General features: G+C 48.8%; 6 protein-coding genes across 6 annotated transcripts; 2 read left to right on the top strand and 4 right to left on the bottom strand.

The window, feature by feature from the left end:
• Nucleotides 1-102: 102 nt before the first annotated feature.
• GGS25DRAFT_474747 (PQ-loop-domain-containing protein) lies at nt 103-1,961 on the top strand. The gene is made up of 2 exons (XM_049259655.1): nt 103-580; nt 649-1,961. The coding sequence occupies exons 1-2, from the start codon at nt 522-524 to the stop codon at nt 1,652-1,654; spliced, it is 1,065 nt and encodes a 354-aa protein (XP_049119868.1). The 5' UTR covers nt 103-521; the 3' UTR covers nt 1,655-1,961.
• On the bottom strand, nt 1,728-2,762 carry GGS25DRAFT_474745 (uncharacterized protein). Its single transcript, XM_049259654.1, has 2 exons — nt 1,957-2,762; nt 1,728-1,788 (listed from the first exon to the last, which is right to left on the bottom strand). Exon 1 carries the CDS (start codon nt 2,606-2,608, stop codon nt 2,294-2,296), a length of 315 nt encoding a protein of 104 aa, XP_049119867.1. The 5' UTR covers nt 2,609-2,762; the 3' UTR covers nt 1,728-1,788; nt 1,957-2,293.
• A 3,690-nt stretch (nt 2,763-6,452) lies between these two features.
• GGS25DRAFT_517996 (cysteine proteinase) lies at nt 6,453-10,246 on the top strand (the record flags this gene model as incomplete). Its single annotated transcript, XM_049263467.1, has 5 exons — nt 6,453-6,830; nt 6,914-7,190; nt 7,264-7,801; nt 7,900-9,290; nt 9,348-10,246. 5 exons carry the CDS (start codon nt 6,453-6,455, stop codon nt 10,244-10,246), a joined length of 3,483 nt encoding a protein of 1,160 aa, XP_049119866.1.
• A 567-nt stretch (nt 10,247-10,813) lies between these two features.
• Nucleotides 10,814-12,825, bottom strand: GGS25DRAFT_474736 (NicO-domain-containing protein). Its single transcript, XM_049259653.1, has 2 exons — nt 11,726-12,825; nt 10,814-11,646 (listed from the first exon to the last, which is right to left on the bottom strand). Exons 1-2 carry the CDS (start codon nt 12,498-12,500, stop codon nt 11,228-11,230), a joined length of 1,194 nt encoding a protein of 397 aa, XP_049119865.1. The 5' UTR covers nt 12,501-12,825; the 3' UTR covers nt 10,814-11,227.
• Nucleotides 12,826-13,032: 207 nt separating this feature from the next.
• Nucleotides 13,033-15,978, bottom strand: GGS25DRAFT_474721 (uncharacterized protein). The gene is made up of 6 exons (XM_049259652.1): nt 15,816-15,978; nt 15,521-15,734; nt 15,286-15,394; nt 14,819-15,163; nt 14,336-14,655; nt 13,033-14,028 (listed from the first exon to the last, which is right to left on the bottom strand). The coding sequence occupies exons 1-6, from the start codon at nt 15,876-15,878 to the stop codon at nt 13,754-13,756; spliced, it is 1,326 nt and encodes a 441-aa protein (XP_049119864.1). The 5' UTR covers nt 15,879-15,978; the 3' UTR covers nt 13,033-13,753.
• A 10-nt stretch (nt 15,979-15,988) lies between these two features.
• Nucleotides 15,989-17,162, bottom strand: GGS25DRAFT_474704 (uncharacterized protein). Its single transcript, XM_049259651.1, has 3 exons — nt 16,907-17,162; nt 16,312-16,785; nt 15,989-16,176 (listed from the first exon to the last, which is right to left on the bottom strand). The coding sequence occupies exons 1-3, from the start codon at nt 17,129-17,131 to the stop codon at nt 16,075-16,077; spliced, it is 801 nt and encodes a 266-aa protein (XP_049119863.1). The 5' UTR covers nt 17,132-17,162; the 3' UTR covers nt 15,989-16,074.
• Nucleotides 17,163-19,016: the final 1,854 nt, after the last annotated feature.

The following is a 19,016-nucleotide window of genomic DNA, read 5'->3' as shown; positions in this document are numbered from 1 at the left end:
TGGCCACGTTTTCCCCCGCAAAACACATGGATGTGGGGTGACCTAAAAGCGTCATCGGGTTATTTCACAGCAACATATTTAACCTAGACTACATATAACTATGTAACCTTGGAAACCTTTTTTTTTTTTTTTTTTGCCTAGGTACAAGTACATTGGGTACACTAGGCACATATTTTATGTTTCAAGGCGGCGCCAGACCAAAACATCTTTCCGTGTTACATCATCTCTTTAAATTTTCCTTTTCCTTTCGCGATCATTTCATTTTTTCTTAACACGGGTTGTATATGTTAAGGACAAAGATATCGTCTACTATTTTCCATTTGAGATCGGGTCTTTACTAAATAACTAAATATACAAGTCTTTTATTTTACATATCTATTTCATATACTTTCATATACTCGAGGTACCTACCTACCTAGGTAACCACCATCTTGAGACACAGTGAACAATCCAAGTTACGAGGTTTCTTGGCAGCGATCCGGTTACACCATCACCATTTCTCTTTGTCCACCACGTACGGGATGGCGCCTCCCACGGGGCCTCTGAACCTCGATGTTGAAGCCATATCGGGTATCTGCGGGTTAGAACACTTACTTGATCTCACCACTTCATGTTTCAACCGCTAACATTGTCAATTGTCTAACCTAGCTCCATCTCCATCGCAGCTTGGGTCGTAGTCTTTTCTCCCCAGATCGTGGAGAATTTTCGACGAGGCTCCGCCAATGGTCTATCGGTTCCCTTTATCATCCTCTGGCTCCTTGGTGATGTCTTCAACATACTCGGCGCCGTTCTCCAGGGGGTCCTACCGACAATGCTTATCCTAGCCATCTACTACACCATAGCCGACTTCGTATTGTTAGCTCAATGCTTCTACTATAAGGGCTTCACCTGGAAGGACGAAATCCCACAAACCAAGCCAAAACCGCAGAATGGCCTCGCTGTCGGCGAGCCCACTGAGAGAACTGGGCTGTTGAACGGTCATCTGGAAGAAAGGGAAAGGAGGGGTAGTGGATGGTCTCACTTGAGTCCCGCCGTGCCATTAGTGTCCGAGCCACCCGCTACACCTCCACCCACGCCAACAAGGTTGCAAGCGGTAGTCTGGAATTCAGTAGCTGTCTTCATGGTATGCGCGGCTGGTATAATTGGCTGGTTCCTTAGTCGACAGTACTCAGACGGCCATTCCACCTCGCCTGCCGACGAAGGTATTCCTTCATTCGACGTCTGGGGTCAAATATTCGGCTGGTTTTGCGCTGCTCTTTACCTAGGATCACGCCTTCCTCAACTGCTGCTTAATTGGCGTCGCAAGTCGACCGAAGGCGTTAGCATACTATTTTTCCTATTCGCCTGCTTAGGAAATCTCACATACGTGCTTTCCATATTTGCCTATGAGCCTCACTGTGTGGGAGACCGATGTGAGCCCGGCGAGGCAGCGAAAATCTATGGAAGGTACATACTTGTCAACGCATCGTGGTTGGCTGGTAGTCTAGGGACCTTGTTCCTGGACCTGGGCATATTCGCCCAGTTCTTCATCTACAGCGGGGACGAGTCAACGGTTGTAGATGTTGAAGCCATCGAAGAGGGGTACTCTAGTGACGAAGAACAGCGACTTGACGACCGACCACTCCTACAACGGTCTAGCTCAGGTCTTCCTTAGAAGAAGGACATGGCTGTCCTCGACTCCTCGTACTAACTAACACCTGCATACCTTGGAGATTTCAAAAGGAGTTTGGATCGGAAAGGAAAAGGCTATGGGAGTTAGAACTCGAGCATACAAACTACATTTCCTCTGTAAGCATGATTCATAATTCTGTATGGGTTGGTTGGCGGCAAAATGGGTGCATTGAATAGAACAAACCACTCCTGTCTTAAGCGATTAAAAGGGGAGCTTGATATGTAATACATTACTTTACAAATATACGTGATAATCTAGCTCAATACTTATTCGCTGTTTACTAGTAAAACATCTTAGTTAAAATGCTGAAATGATAGGGAAGAGGCGTGGGACAGTATTATAAAGCCCTTCCATGTTGAGATGATAGTAAAACGTGTAAAAGTCAAATTCATCTTTTGGTATTTGGGGTGAAATATGCTAGGTATCCCAAGCTTCTCTCACATGGAAATAACCATGTAATCACCTTGTACTCCTTTGATATTCACTTCACACGATACCTAGTACTTATCACACAAGTCGTGGGAGAAAGACCCACGTCGAACAAAACATTTTCTACGTTCTACGAGCTGCATTGGCATTGACCAGGTGGACTATTCGCTCTCAGATTAGACACTACATACACTACATTTGTACATCCCATGCGGTGCCTGAAGATAGTGGCCGGGGAAGATTGTATATGCGTTTCGATGCTCTTATCTCCAGAGCTATGTACCCCAGGCCCAAGCACAAGTAAGACGGGAAGGAAAGGTTTATGCGACAGTGCCGTTGGACATGCACATGTGCGCTGCTATACAGAATGCATCTAACTCTGGTTTCTATCTTGGATGCATGGCACGCCACAACAAAGCAACACAAGCCCAGCATTGAAGTGCATAGACACCTGAACCATTGAGGGAAGACTTGAACCATTAGAGACAACAGCGTGGCTAGCCTCATTACCTACCGTCCATAGTATAGCACATAGATAATTGGATGGTCGAATGTCCCAGAGTAGTAATCCGAAGGCTTTCAAGCCTTACGACTGGTTTCGCTTCACTTTTAATAACTGTCTGTCATGTCTGTCACCACGGATACTTTTGATATGGTTTTGAATAGGTATTTGGAGCGATCGGAATCCACCGAGAGACCTCTTACACTTGTCTTAGTTATCGATGTTACATACATACATGATGTAGGTAGTTACCTAGTATTGTAATTTTCCGAGGTAGGTACGTAGGTACTACTTGAGACCGCTAACCTAAGTGGGTACCTATTGTTGATCTGATCGACATTCTAGAAGTGCCAATCTGCTACCCTCCACCGCGCCTACCGTAACTACCTAACTAGTAACTAGTGTTGCGACGCGGGTTCGGCATCTCCTTCCAAACCACTCACTCCTTTTCCCACCTGCTTTCTTTCCTTATCGCCTCTGTCTCCCGAGGAAATTTCTTTTCTTATTCTATTCATTATGTATTTTTATAGGTATTTTAGAAGATTGTCGTTATCACGCCACACGTTGTTATTATTAGTACATACCTACCTATCACCTACCTATCACCTCCCTATCACCTCCCTATCTATTTTAGCAATTCTAGCCAACCATCGACCACCGAGGCCGATCACCGTCAATCGCTAGCTACTGAAACCGCCTAGAACGTCTAAACGGAGAGACTACTACAACTTTGTTGATGCGAGACGATGCGATACGATACGGCATCCTCCGATGTTGTAGTCATTGATAGTGCCCAGACCAGACAGCTGGGTAGTAACTAGACGTGAGGATAATGCTTGACGAATCTCGTATCCATTTGGAAAGTGAAGCAACACAGCTCGCCTTACTTACTTGAAGCACGTCACTATTTCAATGCCCGTTAGTTATGCATGCAATGCTGGGTTCAATCAGCTATTAAACCGATAGTTTTTTTTGTATTACGGTAGCAGCAGCAGCAGCAGAAGTCTATGCAGTATTCGCGATTATGATATGATATTTGAGGCCAAGATTCATACTAACCTAACCCTGAGTATCTAAGGTAAAAACCCTTGCTCCCGACAGGCCGGAGGCTCCGCCTTGTCGTTCCAGGACCTAATCACCAAAAAGTCTGGGGATGGACCCCCTTTTTTTTTTTAAAAAAAAAAAAAAAAAAACTGGCGGCGTCCCGGCGCTTGAGTCGGGGGCCACTGGGAACTGAATCGAAGCGCGGAGGAGGGCTGTTACTGGAATTTAGTGGAACCAGCGTACCAGCGACCTTGGCCCGCCGTTGCACCGCATACACATAATCATCGATAACGAATCGAGAACCGGGAGGGGCTTTCTATCTGCATACATAGCAGAGTGGTTCAAATGTAACTCCTTGGTCGTGATGCTATACATGCACAACGCTCTAGGTTCACCAACACACTTACATGGCCCGAGCTGATTGGTATGCCATGCCTTCTATAGGTATTTTATACGAATGCTTGCTCTTGTGAGTTTCTTGATGATGATGATGATAGGCCAACGGGTGTAGTCACCGTGAGAGAAGAGGGATGAGCAAGTAGGCTGGTATGTAAGCTCAGCTGCGTGCGACCCAGGTGCCTAGCAATGCTTGGGGGTAGGCTGGGGGTGAGTAGTAGTCACCACCTTACCTATGCAACATTAAATTGATTTTCTTATATTTCTGACGCGGCAGCCTACCTGCGCCTTTTTCTTCCCACTACTACTTTGTTTGGTGTTTTGTTGCGGCTCACCAACATATGCATGGTTAGGTGAGGTGATTGTATGTAGGTATGTAGATGCGTAGGCCGGTTTCGTAATGGTGACAGGGTCAGCCGACTTTCGAGCTGACGAATAACGATAGTTTGATGGGGGCCAAATACTGATCTTGGAGTTCTTGAGCCCTGACTTGCTTGTCGATTTTTCTCGACGTGCCGCTAGTTAAACACGCACACACTCACGCACACACTGACATTTGCCAATGAGGAAAACCCGAGAAGCAAGTGCATTTTAGAGACCTTGTTGGACAGACTCGGATTTGACACAAGTAGGTAGGTATCTATGCATATTATTTGCCGTTTGCTGGGTACAGTACATCAATCACGACATGACACATGTAGGTGTTCTTCTGTATTGTACCTACCTAAGTAGGCATTTACATATTAGCCAACCTACATATATTTACATGCATACATACATGCACACATATCGGATCTGCATTTCCAGGCCTTTGGGATAACAGAAATTGGTACAGTAATTTTTGACGCATGTGGCGTGAGTTAGTAGCCAGCTTAAAAAACCCCCTTTTCGGACGAGCTAACGGGGTGGCGTAACTAGCACTGTGGTGTTCTGCGAGCCTCGAAAGTCCCCGGCTATTTGGAGGGGGGGGGGTTACCCTTGAAAAATAGACCCTGGAGATCCCGGATCTGTTTGTTGCCTGTCTTGTCTGCCCTTTCTTTAGTTTTAGTTGGAAAACTTGGCGGTCTATTCCCCGCCCGCCGCTGATCGACTCCGTCTTTTTTTGGGGTTTCCCACCTGGCCAGGAGGGCTGGACTTAACTACGTTGTAATTCCCCCCCAACGTCAACGGGAGGCAGCCGTTTCTTGCAGGGCGGGCCCCATCTGCCTAGTGTAGGTAGTAGTGTAGGTTAGTAAAAATGCCCGCTAAAGTAACAATAGGTAATTACCGTCTATCCGTCGCCTTATTTCGAGTACGGTGTGCCCGTCACTCGGCACGCCGGATGCTGGACCCTTGTTTAGCTCCTCGTGGACCCCTGTGTACCTACTATGTAGGCCGGTAGGTCATAAGTTCGTAACACAGTCACAACAGTTCTACGGTAGAGCCTCGCCTTGGATATTTGTTTTTTTTTTTGCTCATAGGGCCAGAGTACAAACATTTACCTACCACCCGGTAGTAGGCGATTCAACACTGTACCGTGACACATGCTGCTACCGTGCAAGTCTGTACCTCGTAGACAGACACCCCTGACACCAACCGACTAGGTGATCATCGGGGGATGGTTAGCTCTTTTTCTCCACGTCTCAAGAGAATTGCGCCAGATGCGCCTTGTCAATCTCGTGCAGCGCAGCGCAAACAGGGGGACTGTTGCCATCCAATCATGGCAAACAGAGGCGACTCCGGAGACTGGGTCTTTGCTTATTTGAGCCTCTCTCTCGAGTGTAGGGTCACTAACTAAACTACCTAGTAACTCTCTCTGCCTTGTTGTCGGTGAGTAATTCACATATATTCCTTCCTCCGCATATTCATGCTTACTCCCTCCCCGTCGGATTTTTTTTTTAAAAATTCATGACTGAGAGGTGACCGACACAGCCCTACCTATTTAAACCTGTAGCCTTGTTCCATGCGTAGTAGAAAGTCGGCTTAATTTCCTCCTACTCATCCTCACTCTACTCGGAATACCTAGTTGGCGTTGGGTGTTCTTACATTCATTGCTGCCTGCACTCGACCTTTTTAGATCTGTCGTAAATTATTGTAAGTTACCTACCTTAGTTATCTATCTCTCAAACGGCTTTTTATTTTTATTTTGTTTCAATCATGTCGTTCACCCAAGTATATTAGAGGATGTTTTCCTCTGTTTCTCCTTTTCCTACGTTGTGTTGCCATTGCATCTGCACATTAGAATCAACAATCTCTTAACCACTCAAAACTGGAGCTAATTGGCAGCAAAAGAGATCGTAAGGCATTGCGTAAATATAAAAATTTACTGGGTTGCAGATATATCCGAAACAAAAAAAAACCTATCACATATCATATCCATAGGTTAAAGCTGGTGGTAGTACAAAGCACAAGAGACAACTCACCACCGCCATGTCTCTCCCGTCCCGTCAGCAGCGGGACCTCACCAGATTCGGATATAGCTCTTCGAGCGAATCCGACGAACCGCCACAGAAGGCGAAGAAAGCCAGGACCAGCAACCCAAACCAGAAGAAGAAAAAGAAGCACAAGCCACCGCCCCAGCAGACCATCAACAAAATATGGAGGCACTTTACCACCAAGCAGTTTACCAAGGCCTTGGCCGTGCTGCCGTTCGATCCGGTGCCGCTCCCCAGCACCCCCGAACGGCCCAACGAGCTCTTGGTCTCCGGATATGAGCGTGCGCGGGATGAGTGTTCGCGCAAGGTGAAGAAGATTATTGCCGAGTGCAAGCGAGTCAATACTCGTTACCGAGACCCGGGATTCGATTTGGTATGCTCTTAACTGATAACCTACCCCCTTACCCCGCCCCTTTCTTTCTCACCGTAGCATGATCTATAACTAACCCATCGCAGGACTGGGATCTCAAATGTCTCAAGGGAGACTGCCTTAACCACCTAGGATCAGACGAGTTTAACATCTGGGCCAACAAGAAAAACAGCACCAACACCTCGGTGCCCAAGGCCGTGAAGCGCGTGCACGAGATCTTTGAGAAGCCGACCTTCCTAAAGAATGTCGACGCCGCGGAGCCGAAGCAGGGCGCGCTCGGCGATTGCTGGTTCGTTGCCGGGCTGAGCGCACTCGCTAACGTCGAGGATGGCATCAAGCGCATTTGCGTCGAATACGATACCCGTGAGTAATCCCCCCTTTTTTTTAGTACTTACTTACCTATAGAAAACTTTTTGTTGCTTACACATATCCACAGGCATCGGAATCTACGGCTTCGTCTTCCACCGCGACGGCGAGTGGATCTACTCCATCATCGACGACAAGCTGTACCTGACGTCCCCCTGCTGGGACTCGCCGAGCATGCAGCGCGAGATGCTGCAGCAGATCGACCGCGAGGACCCGGACAAGGTGTATCGCCGGACGTATCAGACGGGGTCCAAGGCCTTATTCTTCAGCCAGTGCCGCGACCAGCGCGAGACCTGGGTCGCGCTGCTCGAGAAGGCGTACGCCAAGGCCCACGGCGACTACGGCTCGCTCTCCGGCGGCTGGATCGGCGAGGCGCTCGAGGATCTGTCCGGAGGTGTTACGACGGAGTTGCTTGGGTCTGACATTCTTGATCTCGATGCGTTCTGGGACGATGAGCTGAGCAAGGTCAACCAGGAGTTCCTCTTCGGCTGCGCTACGGGCTTGCTTGACGGGGGCTATGGTGAGAGGAATGGGATTCGTGAGGGGCATGCGTATGTTGTGATGGATGCGCGGACGTTGAAGAGTGGACAGCGGCTCGTGAAACTTAGGTAAGCTTCCCCCCCCCCCCCCCCCTACCCCATATCTCCTAAGAAACCTCCGCCCCCTTCACCCCTTTTCTTCTTCGGGATACTAACAAAGAACCCAGAAACCCTTGGGGTAGACTGCGAAAAGGTGTCTGGGAAGGCGCCTGGTCCGACGGGTCCAAGGAGTGGAACAACGAGGTGAAAGAAGAGCTCGGCCACCAATTCGGCAACGACTCCGTCTTCTGGATCACCTACGAGGACCTGCTGGAGAAGTACCAGCACTTCGACCGGACGCGTCTGTTCCGGGACCCCTCGTGGCGGTGCTGCCAGCGGTGGATCGGCGTGGAAGTGCCGTGGAAAGCGCAGTGGAACGAGAAGTTCCACCTCAAGCTGACCAAGGAATCCCCCCTGGTGCTGGTGCTCCAGCAGCTCGACAACCGGTATTACAAGGGCCTGCACGGGCAGTACCGGTTCCGGATGCACTTCCGGGTGCACGAGCAGGGGCGGCCGGACAGCGAGGACTACATCGTGCGCTCGCACGGCAACTACCTGATGAACCGGTCGGTGTCGGTCGAGATCCCGCGCATGGAGGCCGGCGACTACTCGATCTTCATCAGCGTGACGGCGGTCCGTAACAAGGAGCGCCCCTCCGTCGAGGACGTCGTCAAGCGCGAGTGCCGCACGCGCGAGGAGAACGCGAAGCTCGCGCAGGTGGGGTACGCGTACGACCTCGCGCACAGCAAGGGGATCGCGCATCTGGAGCAGGTTGCCAAGCTGAGGAAGAAGTCCGACCAGAAGAAGGCGAGCAGCTCGCGTGTGCAGGAGAGGCGGAAGCAGTGGGAGAAGAGGCACGCGAAGAGAGATGTTACGCGGAAGCAGGAGAAGAAGAACCAGGCGAAGAAGGATCACCGGAAGGAGGCGGCGGAGGCGAAGAAGGAGGCGAAAGCTGCGGAGGCGAGAAGACTGAAAGAGGCTGAGGAGGCTGAGGAGAAGAAACGAGAAGAAGCTGAAGCGGCCGAGAGGAAGAAGAAGGAGGATGCTGAGGCTGCCGAGAAGAAGAAGAAGAAAGAGGAGGCCGAAGAGGCCGAGCGCAAGGAGAAGGAGAAAAACGCCCCGAAGGACGTGGCGGACCAGACGGAAGAGCCGAAGGAGGGCGAGAAAAAGAGTGGCGAAGGTGAAGAAGCTGCTGCTGCCGAGACAAAGCCTAAAGAAGATGTGGAAAAAAAGACCATTGATGATACCACAGAGAAGCAAACCACTGGAGATGCCGAGGAAAAGAAGGAGGCCAATGATGAGGCTGCGGAGACGAAACCTAAAGAAGACTCCGTTAAACAGCAGACCGACACTGCAGAGCCGAAGCCTGAAGATACCGCCGAAGAGAAGCCCACGACCGACGATTCTGCAGCAGAGCCCAAAGCCGAAGAATCCACCTCAGAAGCAAAAGCCACAGCCACTCCTCCCACATCTTCAACCCCCTCAACTTCCACCTCCAAGAACCCCCCTCCAAAACAGGGTAAGCACTCGCCAAAGAAACTCCGGACCTCACCCAAGCTAACCAAGCCCCCCTTAGCCAAAAAACCCCAACCACCCCCCACCTCCACCTCCACCTCCACCTCCTCCGACTCCGACTCCGGCGGCGACAGCTCCGACAGCCCCGTGTCCGACTGGGAGCTCCTCTACTCCTCGGACGACATGTCACGCAAGCCCCGCCCCAACCCCGCGCCTCCCGCGCCGGCCCCCAGCTCCGGCGCCGACAACGCGGCCGAGACCGACGGGGAGAGCGGGCTGCCGGACCCGTGGAACGCGGTGTGCATCGTCGGGTTCCGGGCGTACTCGCAGGACGAGGACCTGGTGCTGAGGGTGGTGATGGAGGGCGGGGACATGGCGGAGAATGGGATGGGGGAGAAGGGGGCGGCGGATATCGACGACGCGCAGATGAATGCGGGGGGGGAGAGGGAGAAGATTGGGAAGGGGAAGAAGGACAACGCGGAGGAGGTGACAGATGAGGTGGAGATTGTGGATGGGGAGATCGTGAGGAAGAAGAAGATTGTTGTGGAGGATGATGATGGTGGTGGTGGTGGTGCTGATGCTGATGATGAGGAGAAGGGGGAGGAGAAAGAAGAAGACAAGAAAGAGAATGTCAAAGAGGAAGAGGAGAAGAAGAAGAAGGAAGAGAAGCAAGAAGAGAAAGAAGAAGAAGAGAAGCAAGAAAACAACAAGGCAGAGGACAAAGACGAAGTAGAAGCGGAGCCTGCAGAAGAAACCAAAGACGACGAGAACAAGGAGGAAGAAACCAAAGACGACAAAAACGAAGAAGACGAAAGTACCCCCAAGCCCGACGAAAAAGACGACTGCGGCAAGTCAGTCGCGTCCGACTCCACGGACGACTCGACGACCCCGATCCTAACGCCGGACTCCGACACCGTGGAGTGCACGCCGCAGTATCCGCATGAGAAGCCGTCTACCTAAACTCCTCTCTCTTCATCATCATCATCATCATCATCATCATCGTCATCGTCATCGTCATCGTCATTACTTACCCATTAAATTGCCAAAGCGAAATGAAACTTTGAATGAAAGCCCTGGCCAGCATTGAATTATGATTGCAGTTGTGTGTTCTTATATTAGGTACATCGGTTGAGGTATATAGTGTTTTTTTTAAGGGGCGCATAGGTAGGGAGGGATACCAATTTTCTTTTTCGATCGTTTCCGTTATAACATATCATATTATCATAGCTATTAGGTATTTTCCCTGGGTTTACGATTGCGATTTGCGTTCACGTTACGGCCTGATTTCCTTAGACGTGATGCAATACATATTTCATTATCATTCGATGTAACGATTTACTCCTCTTCTTCTTGTTCTTCTTGACTATGCTGTGATGAATTATCATGGGGGATAGGAGGGATGAGTGATACAAGGATAGGGGGTTAGCGGCGAACCAAAGCCGTGGAGAATCCGGCAGGAAAGGGGGTAGTGGAATGTATCTGTGTATTTATTACAGAGTTACGAAGAATGCTGCGCTTCTCTCTCCTTGCGTGTGGTTGCGATGATGGCCTGACTCGGAAGAGAAACGACGAGTGATCATCTCAAGATGCCTATTTTGATGTAACTGCTTGTAGGACTTTTAAACATGCTAACTCTGGTTCCTAGCTTCACCCCTACCTATCCTAATGCCAAGCTGGGTACCTAGTATCTATCAACTTCCTATAAATACACCTCGTCGTCCTATTTCACCTATCAGAAATAAGATACCTACCTCGCTGATATTTTCTAAGCCCTAATTGACAGGTTGCGAGATAGCTTATAACTCGTATTGTATGCCCATATATAGATGCTTCTGGCCTTACTTAGATACGCAAGTAGATCCATTGTGGGTAGGCACCCAAACAGAAAGGTTAGTAGCAAGGGGGTAATATATGTGCTTAAATCAAATATACCACCTTACCTCAACTCTCCGCATCACGAAAGCCATCCTCAACATGATCATCACTGTCCAGCCTCTGCGGGGTAGCCGCCGCATCAACCACACCACGCCGTCTCCTCTCCGCCCTCCTCCTCCACGGCCTATACACAACCACCGAGCCCAGCCCCACCACCAAAAACAGCGCACATATACAGCCACCCACAACATCAAAATTATCACCGAGAGCAGTGAGACCATCCCAGAAGGGGCCCTCCGGCTCGGCGACGTTCTGGACGAGGGAGAGCAGCTGGACGACGCCGATGAAGGCGGAGACGAGGACGGTGATGGCGGTCAGGACGATGGAGTAGTAGAGGATGGCGACGGCGTCGCGCGCGAAGGCCTTGTTGGAGTACAGGGCCATCATCAGGGCGCCGTCGGTCGTGTCGAGCATGCACATGCCGGCTAAGGGGGGTTGGCTGTTAGAAAAGGGGGAGGAGGAGACGGTGAAAAGGTAAAGGAAAAGGAAAAGGGTGAAGCTTACCAGTGAACAGCAGCGGAAAAATAAGAATAACCCAAAGACTCGTCCCCTGCGCCCCCTGCACACTCGCAATACCCAATATCGCGATCTCCGAGCTCGTGTCGAAGCCCAGCCCGAAAAGCACGCCGAGAGGGTACATCTTCCACGGGCGATCCACAATGCGAAACAGCTTCCGGAACACGTGCGCAAGAAACCCCGCACCCTCGAGCTGCAGGTTAGCAGCGGCACGGCCCTCGTGATCGTCTTCATCATCTTCATCGCTGCCGCCCCCCTCCTCGGGACGATGCGGGTCCGGCTCGCGCAGCAGCACGCGCAAGCGACCCACAAGACGATACAAAACCCATCCGTTACCCAGACATAGCAGGATCAAAAAAGCCGCGCTAACACTCGTGCCAATAATACCACCGACATACTGGAAATTATCGAAGCGGTCGCGCAGGGCGCCGCTCGTAGCCGCCACCACAATACAGGTAACAATAACGATGGTCGAGTGGCCCAGACTAAAAAAGGTACCAACGGTGACGGGGCGCTGGCCGGAGGCGAGCAGGCGGCGGGTCATGAGGTCGATGGCGCTGATGTGGTCGGCGTCGAGGGCGTGGCGCAGGCCGAGCGTGTAGGAGAGCACGGCGGGGGTGATCATGGCCGGGTAGAAGTGCAGGACGACGCCGACGGCGGCCCAGACGACCATGTTCGCGAGCACGAGGAGGCCGATGATCCGGATCACGGGGAGCGGGAGGGCCTTCAGCCGCCCGGCGAACGGGAGAGGTAGGCCCCGCATTGTTCGTACTTTGACCCTTGATGTGAGGATATAAATTTTATTACCTTTTTCGTTTTTAAATTTTTCTTATATGTATAGTCCCCAAAGAAACTTGAAGTTATATTCCCCCCCAGAAAAAAAAAAAAAAGTGACGGGGATGACCAGGAAAAAAAGGGGGAGGGGTAAGAAGGAAAGGTCGGAAAGGAGGGAAACGATAGAAATAACTAGTATAAAGTTTGTAGGATAAGCCCCGTCCTGCAGTCCCCGCATCATGCTCCTCCCTTCGTACCTACCGCATGGATGGATACATATAAGCAAAATAGAAAAAAAAAAAAAAAAAAAAAAAAAGGGTTCATACAATTGATGGAGCTGGAAAATTCATTGCAGGTACTGTACTATTGTACTCAACCCCACGTTAGATGATTTAGATAAGGGATAGGAAGGCGGCTCGGTAGCGCTAGTCTAAGCCTAGTGTGTCCCGATAAGATAGTGAAAAGCAAAAGTTTAAATCGATTACTTATACTCTTGTATTACCATTATTCATCACTACCTAGTACTATAAAAGCTTGGCTTTCTCCCTTTTCTTCTTCTTTGTTTTCCTTTATCATTGTTAGTCTTTAAAAGGATGAGATGAAGATTTACTTCTCGAAGCCAGCGTCGCCTTTAAACTAATAAATCTCAACTCATTGTCTTGTATTACATAACACTCCAGTAAAGCAATCTCACAATCCCCTCACCTCACTTATGTATACATACTCAAGGGTTGGGGATTAGGTAAACAGCTTATTGCTTAACCTGTTAGGTTAGCGTTGCTAATTACTATATGATTTTATTAAATGCTGGCCGTATCCGATTATATATTTTGGTATCGGTGTTTCTACTATGTAACATGAAAGGGTGAAGGTGACATGTCTACAAGAACTAGGATCTTGCAGTTTCGGGACCACGAACTTCGTATTATACACTTCCACACACACACACACACACACACACACACACACACACACACAGATACACTCACCCCCTCTCCCACGAACGCATTACATATATCGGCGTTTATCTTGTCACAGCCTTCACCGCTGCTCGGGCAGCTTAACTAAAGTTATTAGGCGTTGTATAGCGAACACTACGCGTAGAATATTCACGAGTGCGCATCTCCTTGAGATATGATCGATGGGTGGTGATCCCGCTTCCTAACCCTTCATATTAGAGAATTTGGTATCTTCATGGGGGCTAAGTCTTCTTGCTCTCTCTCCAAGGTTTCGAGCTCTTGCTTACCTGAGCTCGCCAGTTGTAAACTCCCGAAAGATCGCGAGTTCATGAAAAGCATTTGCCAGTGTTTGTACCTGCGCCTCCCTCGGATTTGTCATCGCCAGCTCGAGATCAACCATGAAGCTCGCTTGAACCGTAAATTTTGAGTCATACCGTTGTCCTATCCTTCTCATGTCGCTAAGCACCGTATTTGCTTCGGGAGCAGATAAAAACCCGTTCCGTAACGACATGCTCAAGAGCCCAAGCATTGTTACTTCAACCACTTGGAAGGAGCCATCTATTGCCGAATTAGTATCTTACACTACCGACCATAAAGAAAATGAAAGAAAAGAAAAGCTAAACGGATCCATCCAAACCTCTCCGGTTACCACCGGGAGCTTTGCATTAGCCCAATGGATGTACGTTCGCAAATGCGCGGTAGTGAATTTGGGGAGTAGGCACAGTAGACACTAAAAATAAAACAAAGGGGGAAGTCACATACTATAATATAGTTAGCATTTACATGGAAGCCAGTTGATAGCCGCAGGCTTTACGAAAGACTCCAAGATCCCGAGACACGAAAGATGATGGTGTCAGTACGTACCACATATTTTCATAACAGGTCATGCAGAGCATAAAATAGAACCAGCACTCGGTGTCTCGCAAATGTCCGGAACGCATGGTTTCACAGAGCATTGCATTCGCTAGGTATAGGAGAGCGATATGCCATGGAGTTGACGAGCATGCCTTGTTGAAGTTGAGGCTATAAATAAGTGCCAGTCGTTTAAGCTGGTTTACCGAGGCTTTGTGAATGTCTTTCGGCATAGCTGTGCCGGGGGTGAGGTGGGTAACCTTGATCATCTGGTTGCCGGATTGCTGCAAGAATGGCCAGAATAACTCCATGACCGTACAGTGGTAGTAGAGACTAATAATGAAGATATTTGACGTTAGGATGACATGAAGAAATACAAAGGAGAAAGGGGAAGGTAGAAAGCAGAAAAGCAATAAGTAGAAAGTGTCATGTCATGTTATTTAAAATGTAGGTGGCAACGGAGAGACCTGGATGGGATAGAACAAGGGGGTCTTACTGGAGCATCAGAATTGAATGACGGTTACGTCTTCCCCGCGCCAGTTCCAGAGGAAGTGATTTTGCCCACTCCAATATCTTTTCATACGTATTTTCTGCAAATTCCATCGTGGCTCGGGCAGCGGGAACATCATCGCTTTTTCCAAAATATGTCCAGATAATCCCATGGACAATCAGATTGAATTTACACATTGCCTTGAAGGCCCCGCCAACTCTGGTTGGTATGTGTGTCCTCGTGTGCGAATAACTGTAATCGGCGTATCCGTGGGTCTCGAAGTACTCGCCTGGCATAGGAAGAAGGGGAGGTATGTCAATCTCCGCCCTGTGAAGATGCAGGGACCGCATGCTGTCAACCATAACTGTAAGCAGCTTCTAGATAGAAGAATGAGACGGACCAGAGATGAGTTCGACGTTTTTTTTTTCTTTCTTTTTTTTTCTTTTTTGTTTTGGATTTTATTAACGACTCACCAGACGCATGTAAAGATACCCCACGAGGTGTGGCATGCAGCCCTTAGCCAATCTTGGTGATGATCCAACCAGATCAAGGCCGATGCGTCCTCGGAACCCACCCCGAAGACTACGGCGCGCTTAGGTTAGCCAATTACTCGATTCAAGTGTCATATGTTGCATGAGGCGGCCGCAAGGACGTTGACATCGTTGTGACATCGCCGCTACTCGGAGTATGTTCCGTGAGATAACTTACGACCCATACGCCTTCCCATCTCGATCCCTTCTTCCAAACATTGGCTCGCAAAATCATCACGACCTCGGGATGCTGATGTATTATTTAATAACTGGGCCGCCGCCGCCGCAGTAAGGGTATTATTAAATTTCTCCACCGCCCACATTCTCTCAGCTGCCGACTCGAAGGCAACGACAAAACCTGCGGCTTCTGGTTGTAAGCTCGAGTAGGATTGCTAGGATACGTCAACAGCCTTTCTTGGCAATGCGAGGTCTTTACCATGCATCTTGAGTGTTCTGTAGAGATTGTGGCTTACGCAGGCCCAGCTTAATAGGGAATTGACCAGTAGGGCAGAGCAGAAATGAGTTTTCCCTTGCATACAGTCGTTCAAAAATAAATCAGCATCGAATAAGGGGCACCAAGGATAGTCGATTTCCAGATATAGTGATACCAGAGTCGCTGCCAGCTCGTTCGAAATAGGCACCTCGGTCCATCTCTGGAAATCCACCTCCTTCAGTCGTTCGTCAATGACCGAGTGCATCGATTGCAGAGGCTCGAGGTTTCCTATCTCGGGATCACTCGCTTCTAAAGAGGTTGGCATTAATCCACTCCTGGATGAACCTTCCTCCATCCCCCCGAGGACAGTCGAAGATGATGGCGTATCTCCCGCCCCGGCACTGTGGCCGTATGTTAGTGGAAATGTTTATAAAATAAAAATGAAAAAAGGGGGCGATTTAGACGTGATATTGGGAGTTAGTATAGATAGCGGGAGGTCAGGAAATCGTGAGGTATCTATCATACAGGCTATGTACTTTCTGACGTTCTAGAATAGCAGGTCGCAAAAGATCGGCTAAGTTGATGAATGCGATTTCAATAGGAATCAGCATGGGATAGGTAGTTGGGCATCGCATTATGAGTTCGTATTCGGTGGTCTCTTGGGTCTCGGGGATGAGGTTAGCCATTAACTGCCGATTAGAAAGCTTCACGGGCAAAAGGGGTTCGCCCTCGAGGTCCTTTTTGACAGATGCCAAAATATCGGCAGGATCGCTCGCCCCCTCGGCATGGTTCCTGGTGGATTTTAATCGTCTTAATATGTCGAGAGAAATTTCGTCAGGGGCGGATTCCAGGAGGTCGAATATCTCCAAAATGTCTTCGGTAGATCTTCTGAGGGATTCAACTTCTCGCTTCAGGGCCATAAACGGAGTCTCATCGCTACTGGCGGTAACAAAATTACACTCTACGCCGGCCTTGCTGCAGGCCGTGCAGGAAGGTCTAATGCCATCACACTAGAACAAAGTCAGTCAGTTCGTATGAGGACTTTCCACCGAAGCAAAGTACCAGAAGAAGGGGGGTCTATGGAGGCCATGGGTTAAAAGGTGGATGGGCTCGAAGACTACTACTACATACCCGTATCTTCTTATGACGGCAGTTGTTGCAGGCGGCCTTGGAAACAGTACGCTTCTTGATGGGCGGACCGCTATCCTTTTGAAAAGGAGATTCCGATAGATTTGCCTGGGCAGAGCCGAGAGGCACAGGCGCCGGAAGGATGCGTTTGTAGTTTTCGGACATTGGATTCCCATAAGTCTCTTTTGACTCAGAGACTCCATAACAGACCTCATGTTTCCCTGGCATATAAATCGGACATTTTGGTCCGGGCAATCTGAGACGTTAAAAGTTGGTTCGGGTAGGAGAAGAGTTCTAGTAGCAGCCCTCGACATCGGGAATCAAGCTTCGTGTGTGGCCAATCATACCTGTGGAATTATTCGGGCCTCACTCCGTGAAGGGGTTTAGGGATCTAATCTGTTTTAGCAGACCATTTGTACCAGGCGTGGCCCAGTCTCAGTTAAGCGTGGCCGATAACTCGAAGGGGGGGTAAGTTATGAGCAGTTCTTTAAGAATAGGATTTGTAACCAGTAGGTTTATTTGCCTGTTACATGCTACTGTTAGTAGTGATAGTAGTGATAGTAGTGATAGTACCTAGTTAGTTACTGGGGAAGCAGTGTATATGGTAGGTAGACAGCAAGTATGTCGTGGTCCGACCGAGGCTCTAAAACTGGAACACAACTTAGAACCGTTTATACCACGTAACACGCAACGCAGTTTGCTGTACTGTAGGTATTAGTGTGTGGTCAAAGTACCAAATTAAGTCGATATGAGGGCAAGGATTCCAAGGAAGCCTTGCAAGATACTTCGACCCCGATACAGTGTTTTTTCTCAGGTCTACGTACGTACTAGCACGATATATCGTTAGTCATTTCGAAGAGAGACTGAGAGTCCACCGAAGGAGAACGGAGATCGGGACTCCCCTGTTAAACTGACCCGCCAAGACGTTGTACAAGCTCTCCTAATGGTCAAAATCGTCAGGCGATGCAAGTAAAGTTAGCCAATCAGATACATCTGGAGCGCGCTCCGAGCCAGTTAGAGGCAATTATGAAGATCTACTTCTTAATAGGAAAACCTTCTTACAACTTTTTTTAGGGTGTTCAAATCAATGATCTTGTAGGAACATGGAAAATGCTGCTCGCTAAACCATGATAAAGTTTGCCATTGCTGCTGCTGATGGGGGGTTTGAAAAGTTAATAAATATTAGGTAGGTGTAGCAATCCATACATGTATGTAGGGTAGTAGGTGGTGATATCAATGATATATACCTAGAGTACCTATATATATATAGGTGGTATATCCATAGCACAGGGAGAGAGGATGACATATAACGAACTTTTCATGTTAGAGGTTCGCGAAGTACCCGAGAGCTATTCGCCACATATACTAATATAGGCGATATCTGCATAGGAATGTAGGCGTGCTTACTTACCTAGACTAACTTAATCCTCCATATTCTCCCACCGGGAGCTTCTGATATCTCCGTGTAAGGTGATGCGATTCGACTCCATTCACTTGTATACCTAGGTAGGTGAGGTAATCAATGTTTGTCTGCTGATTAATATACGCATGTTCAACACTTACGATATCCCTCATGTTATTCTTATCAGATGTTACGTAGGTATAGGTACCTAGGTTAGGTAGACACTACGTACATATGTAGCAACCATTTTTGTATACTATGTATGTAACGAACCGCTTATTTACCTCAGTGCCGGTAGTATTTAGCTAGGTACTTAGGTGCCTACCAGCTATGAGAATAGGTATTTGATATACTAGTATTAGGTCCTCCGCTTGTGAATGATCCAGAATGTGTGTTGTACGACTGCCTGCGGCAGGCTGATGGAGCTGATGGAATTGATGTATTTGGTGTCGTATAAGCTAGGACGAGACTTCACGTGTGTATGAAATAATAGGTGAGTGGATTCCATAGGGGGATACCATCGATAATAGCAAATATATATATGAGACTTGCATATAACGGTATATGCAGTTTATAGTTTAACTGATAACATTGAATTCGATGTACATACATGTACCTGCCTCGTAAGACCACATGATGTTGAGCGGATGGGCAGTGGCAAACTCTTCAAATTTCAAACAAACCATCGCATGATATGTAGTCAACGAACCA

Source organism: Hypoxylon fragiforme, assembly GCF_022984875.1.
Source record: "Hypoxylon fragiforme strain CBS 206.31 chromosome Unknown GGS25scaffold_2, whole genome shotgun sequence".
NCBI classification, from domain to species: Eukaryota; Fungi; Ascomycota; class Sordariomycetes; order Xylariales; family Hypoxylaceae; genus Hypoxylon; species Hypoxylon fragiforme.
Note: the sequence above shows the minus strand (reverse complement) of the source record. Positions and strands in the feature narration are given on the sequence as shown.

Excerpts from the sequence above, each read along its gene's own strand:
- GGS25DRAFT_474747 (XM_049259655.1), top strand. The coding sequence starts at position 522 with ATGGCGCCTCCCACGGGGCCTCTGAACCTCGATGTTGAAGCCATATCG. Across the intron at positions 581-648 it reads GCCATATCGGGTATCTGCGG|CTCCATCTCCATCGCAGCTT; the intron begins GTTAGAACACTT and ends TGTCTAACCTAG.
- GGS25DRAFT_474745 (XM_049259654.1), bottom strand. The coding sequence starts at position 2,608 with ATGAGGCTAGCCACGCTGTTGTCTCTAATGGTTCAAGTCTTCCCTCAA.
- GGS25DRAFT_474736 (XM_049259653.1), bottom strand. The coding sequence starts at position 12,500 with ATGCGGGGCCTACCTCTCCCGTTCGCCGGGCGGCTGAAGGCCCTCCCG. Across the intron at positions 11,647-11,725 it reads TTTTCCGCTGCTGTTCACTG|CCGGCATGTGCATGCTCGAC; the intron begins GTAAGCTTCACC and ends AACCCCCCTTAG.
- GGS25DRAFT_474721 (XM_049259652.1), bottom strand. The coding sequence starts at position 15,878 with ATGCAAGGGAAAACTCATTTCTGCTCTGCCCTACTGGTCAATTCCCTA. Across the intron at positions 15,164-15,285 it reads GGTATCTTTACATGCGTCTG|CATGCGGTCCCTGCATCTTC; the intron begins GTGAGTCGTTAA and ends TATGGTTGACAG. Across the intron at positions 14,029-14,335 it reads GACCTGTTATGAAAATATGT|ATGGCTCCTTCCAAGTGGTT; the intron begins GGTACGTACTGA and ends ATTCGGCAATAG.
- GGS25DRAFT_474704 (XM_049259651.1), bottom strand. The coding sequence starts at position 17,131 with ATGCCAGGGAAACATGAGGTCTGTTATGGAGTCTCTGAGTCAAAAGAG. Across the intron at positions 16,786-16,906 it reads GCCGTCATAAGAAGATACGG|TGTGATGGCATTAGACCTTC; the intron begins GTATGTAGTAGT and ends ACTTTGTTCTAG. Across the intron at positions 16,177-16,311 it reads CTATTCTAGAACGTCAGAAA|TGCCGGGGCGGGAGATACGC; the intron begins GTACATAGCCTG and ends ATACGGCCACAG.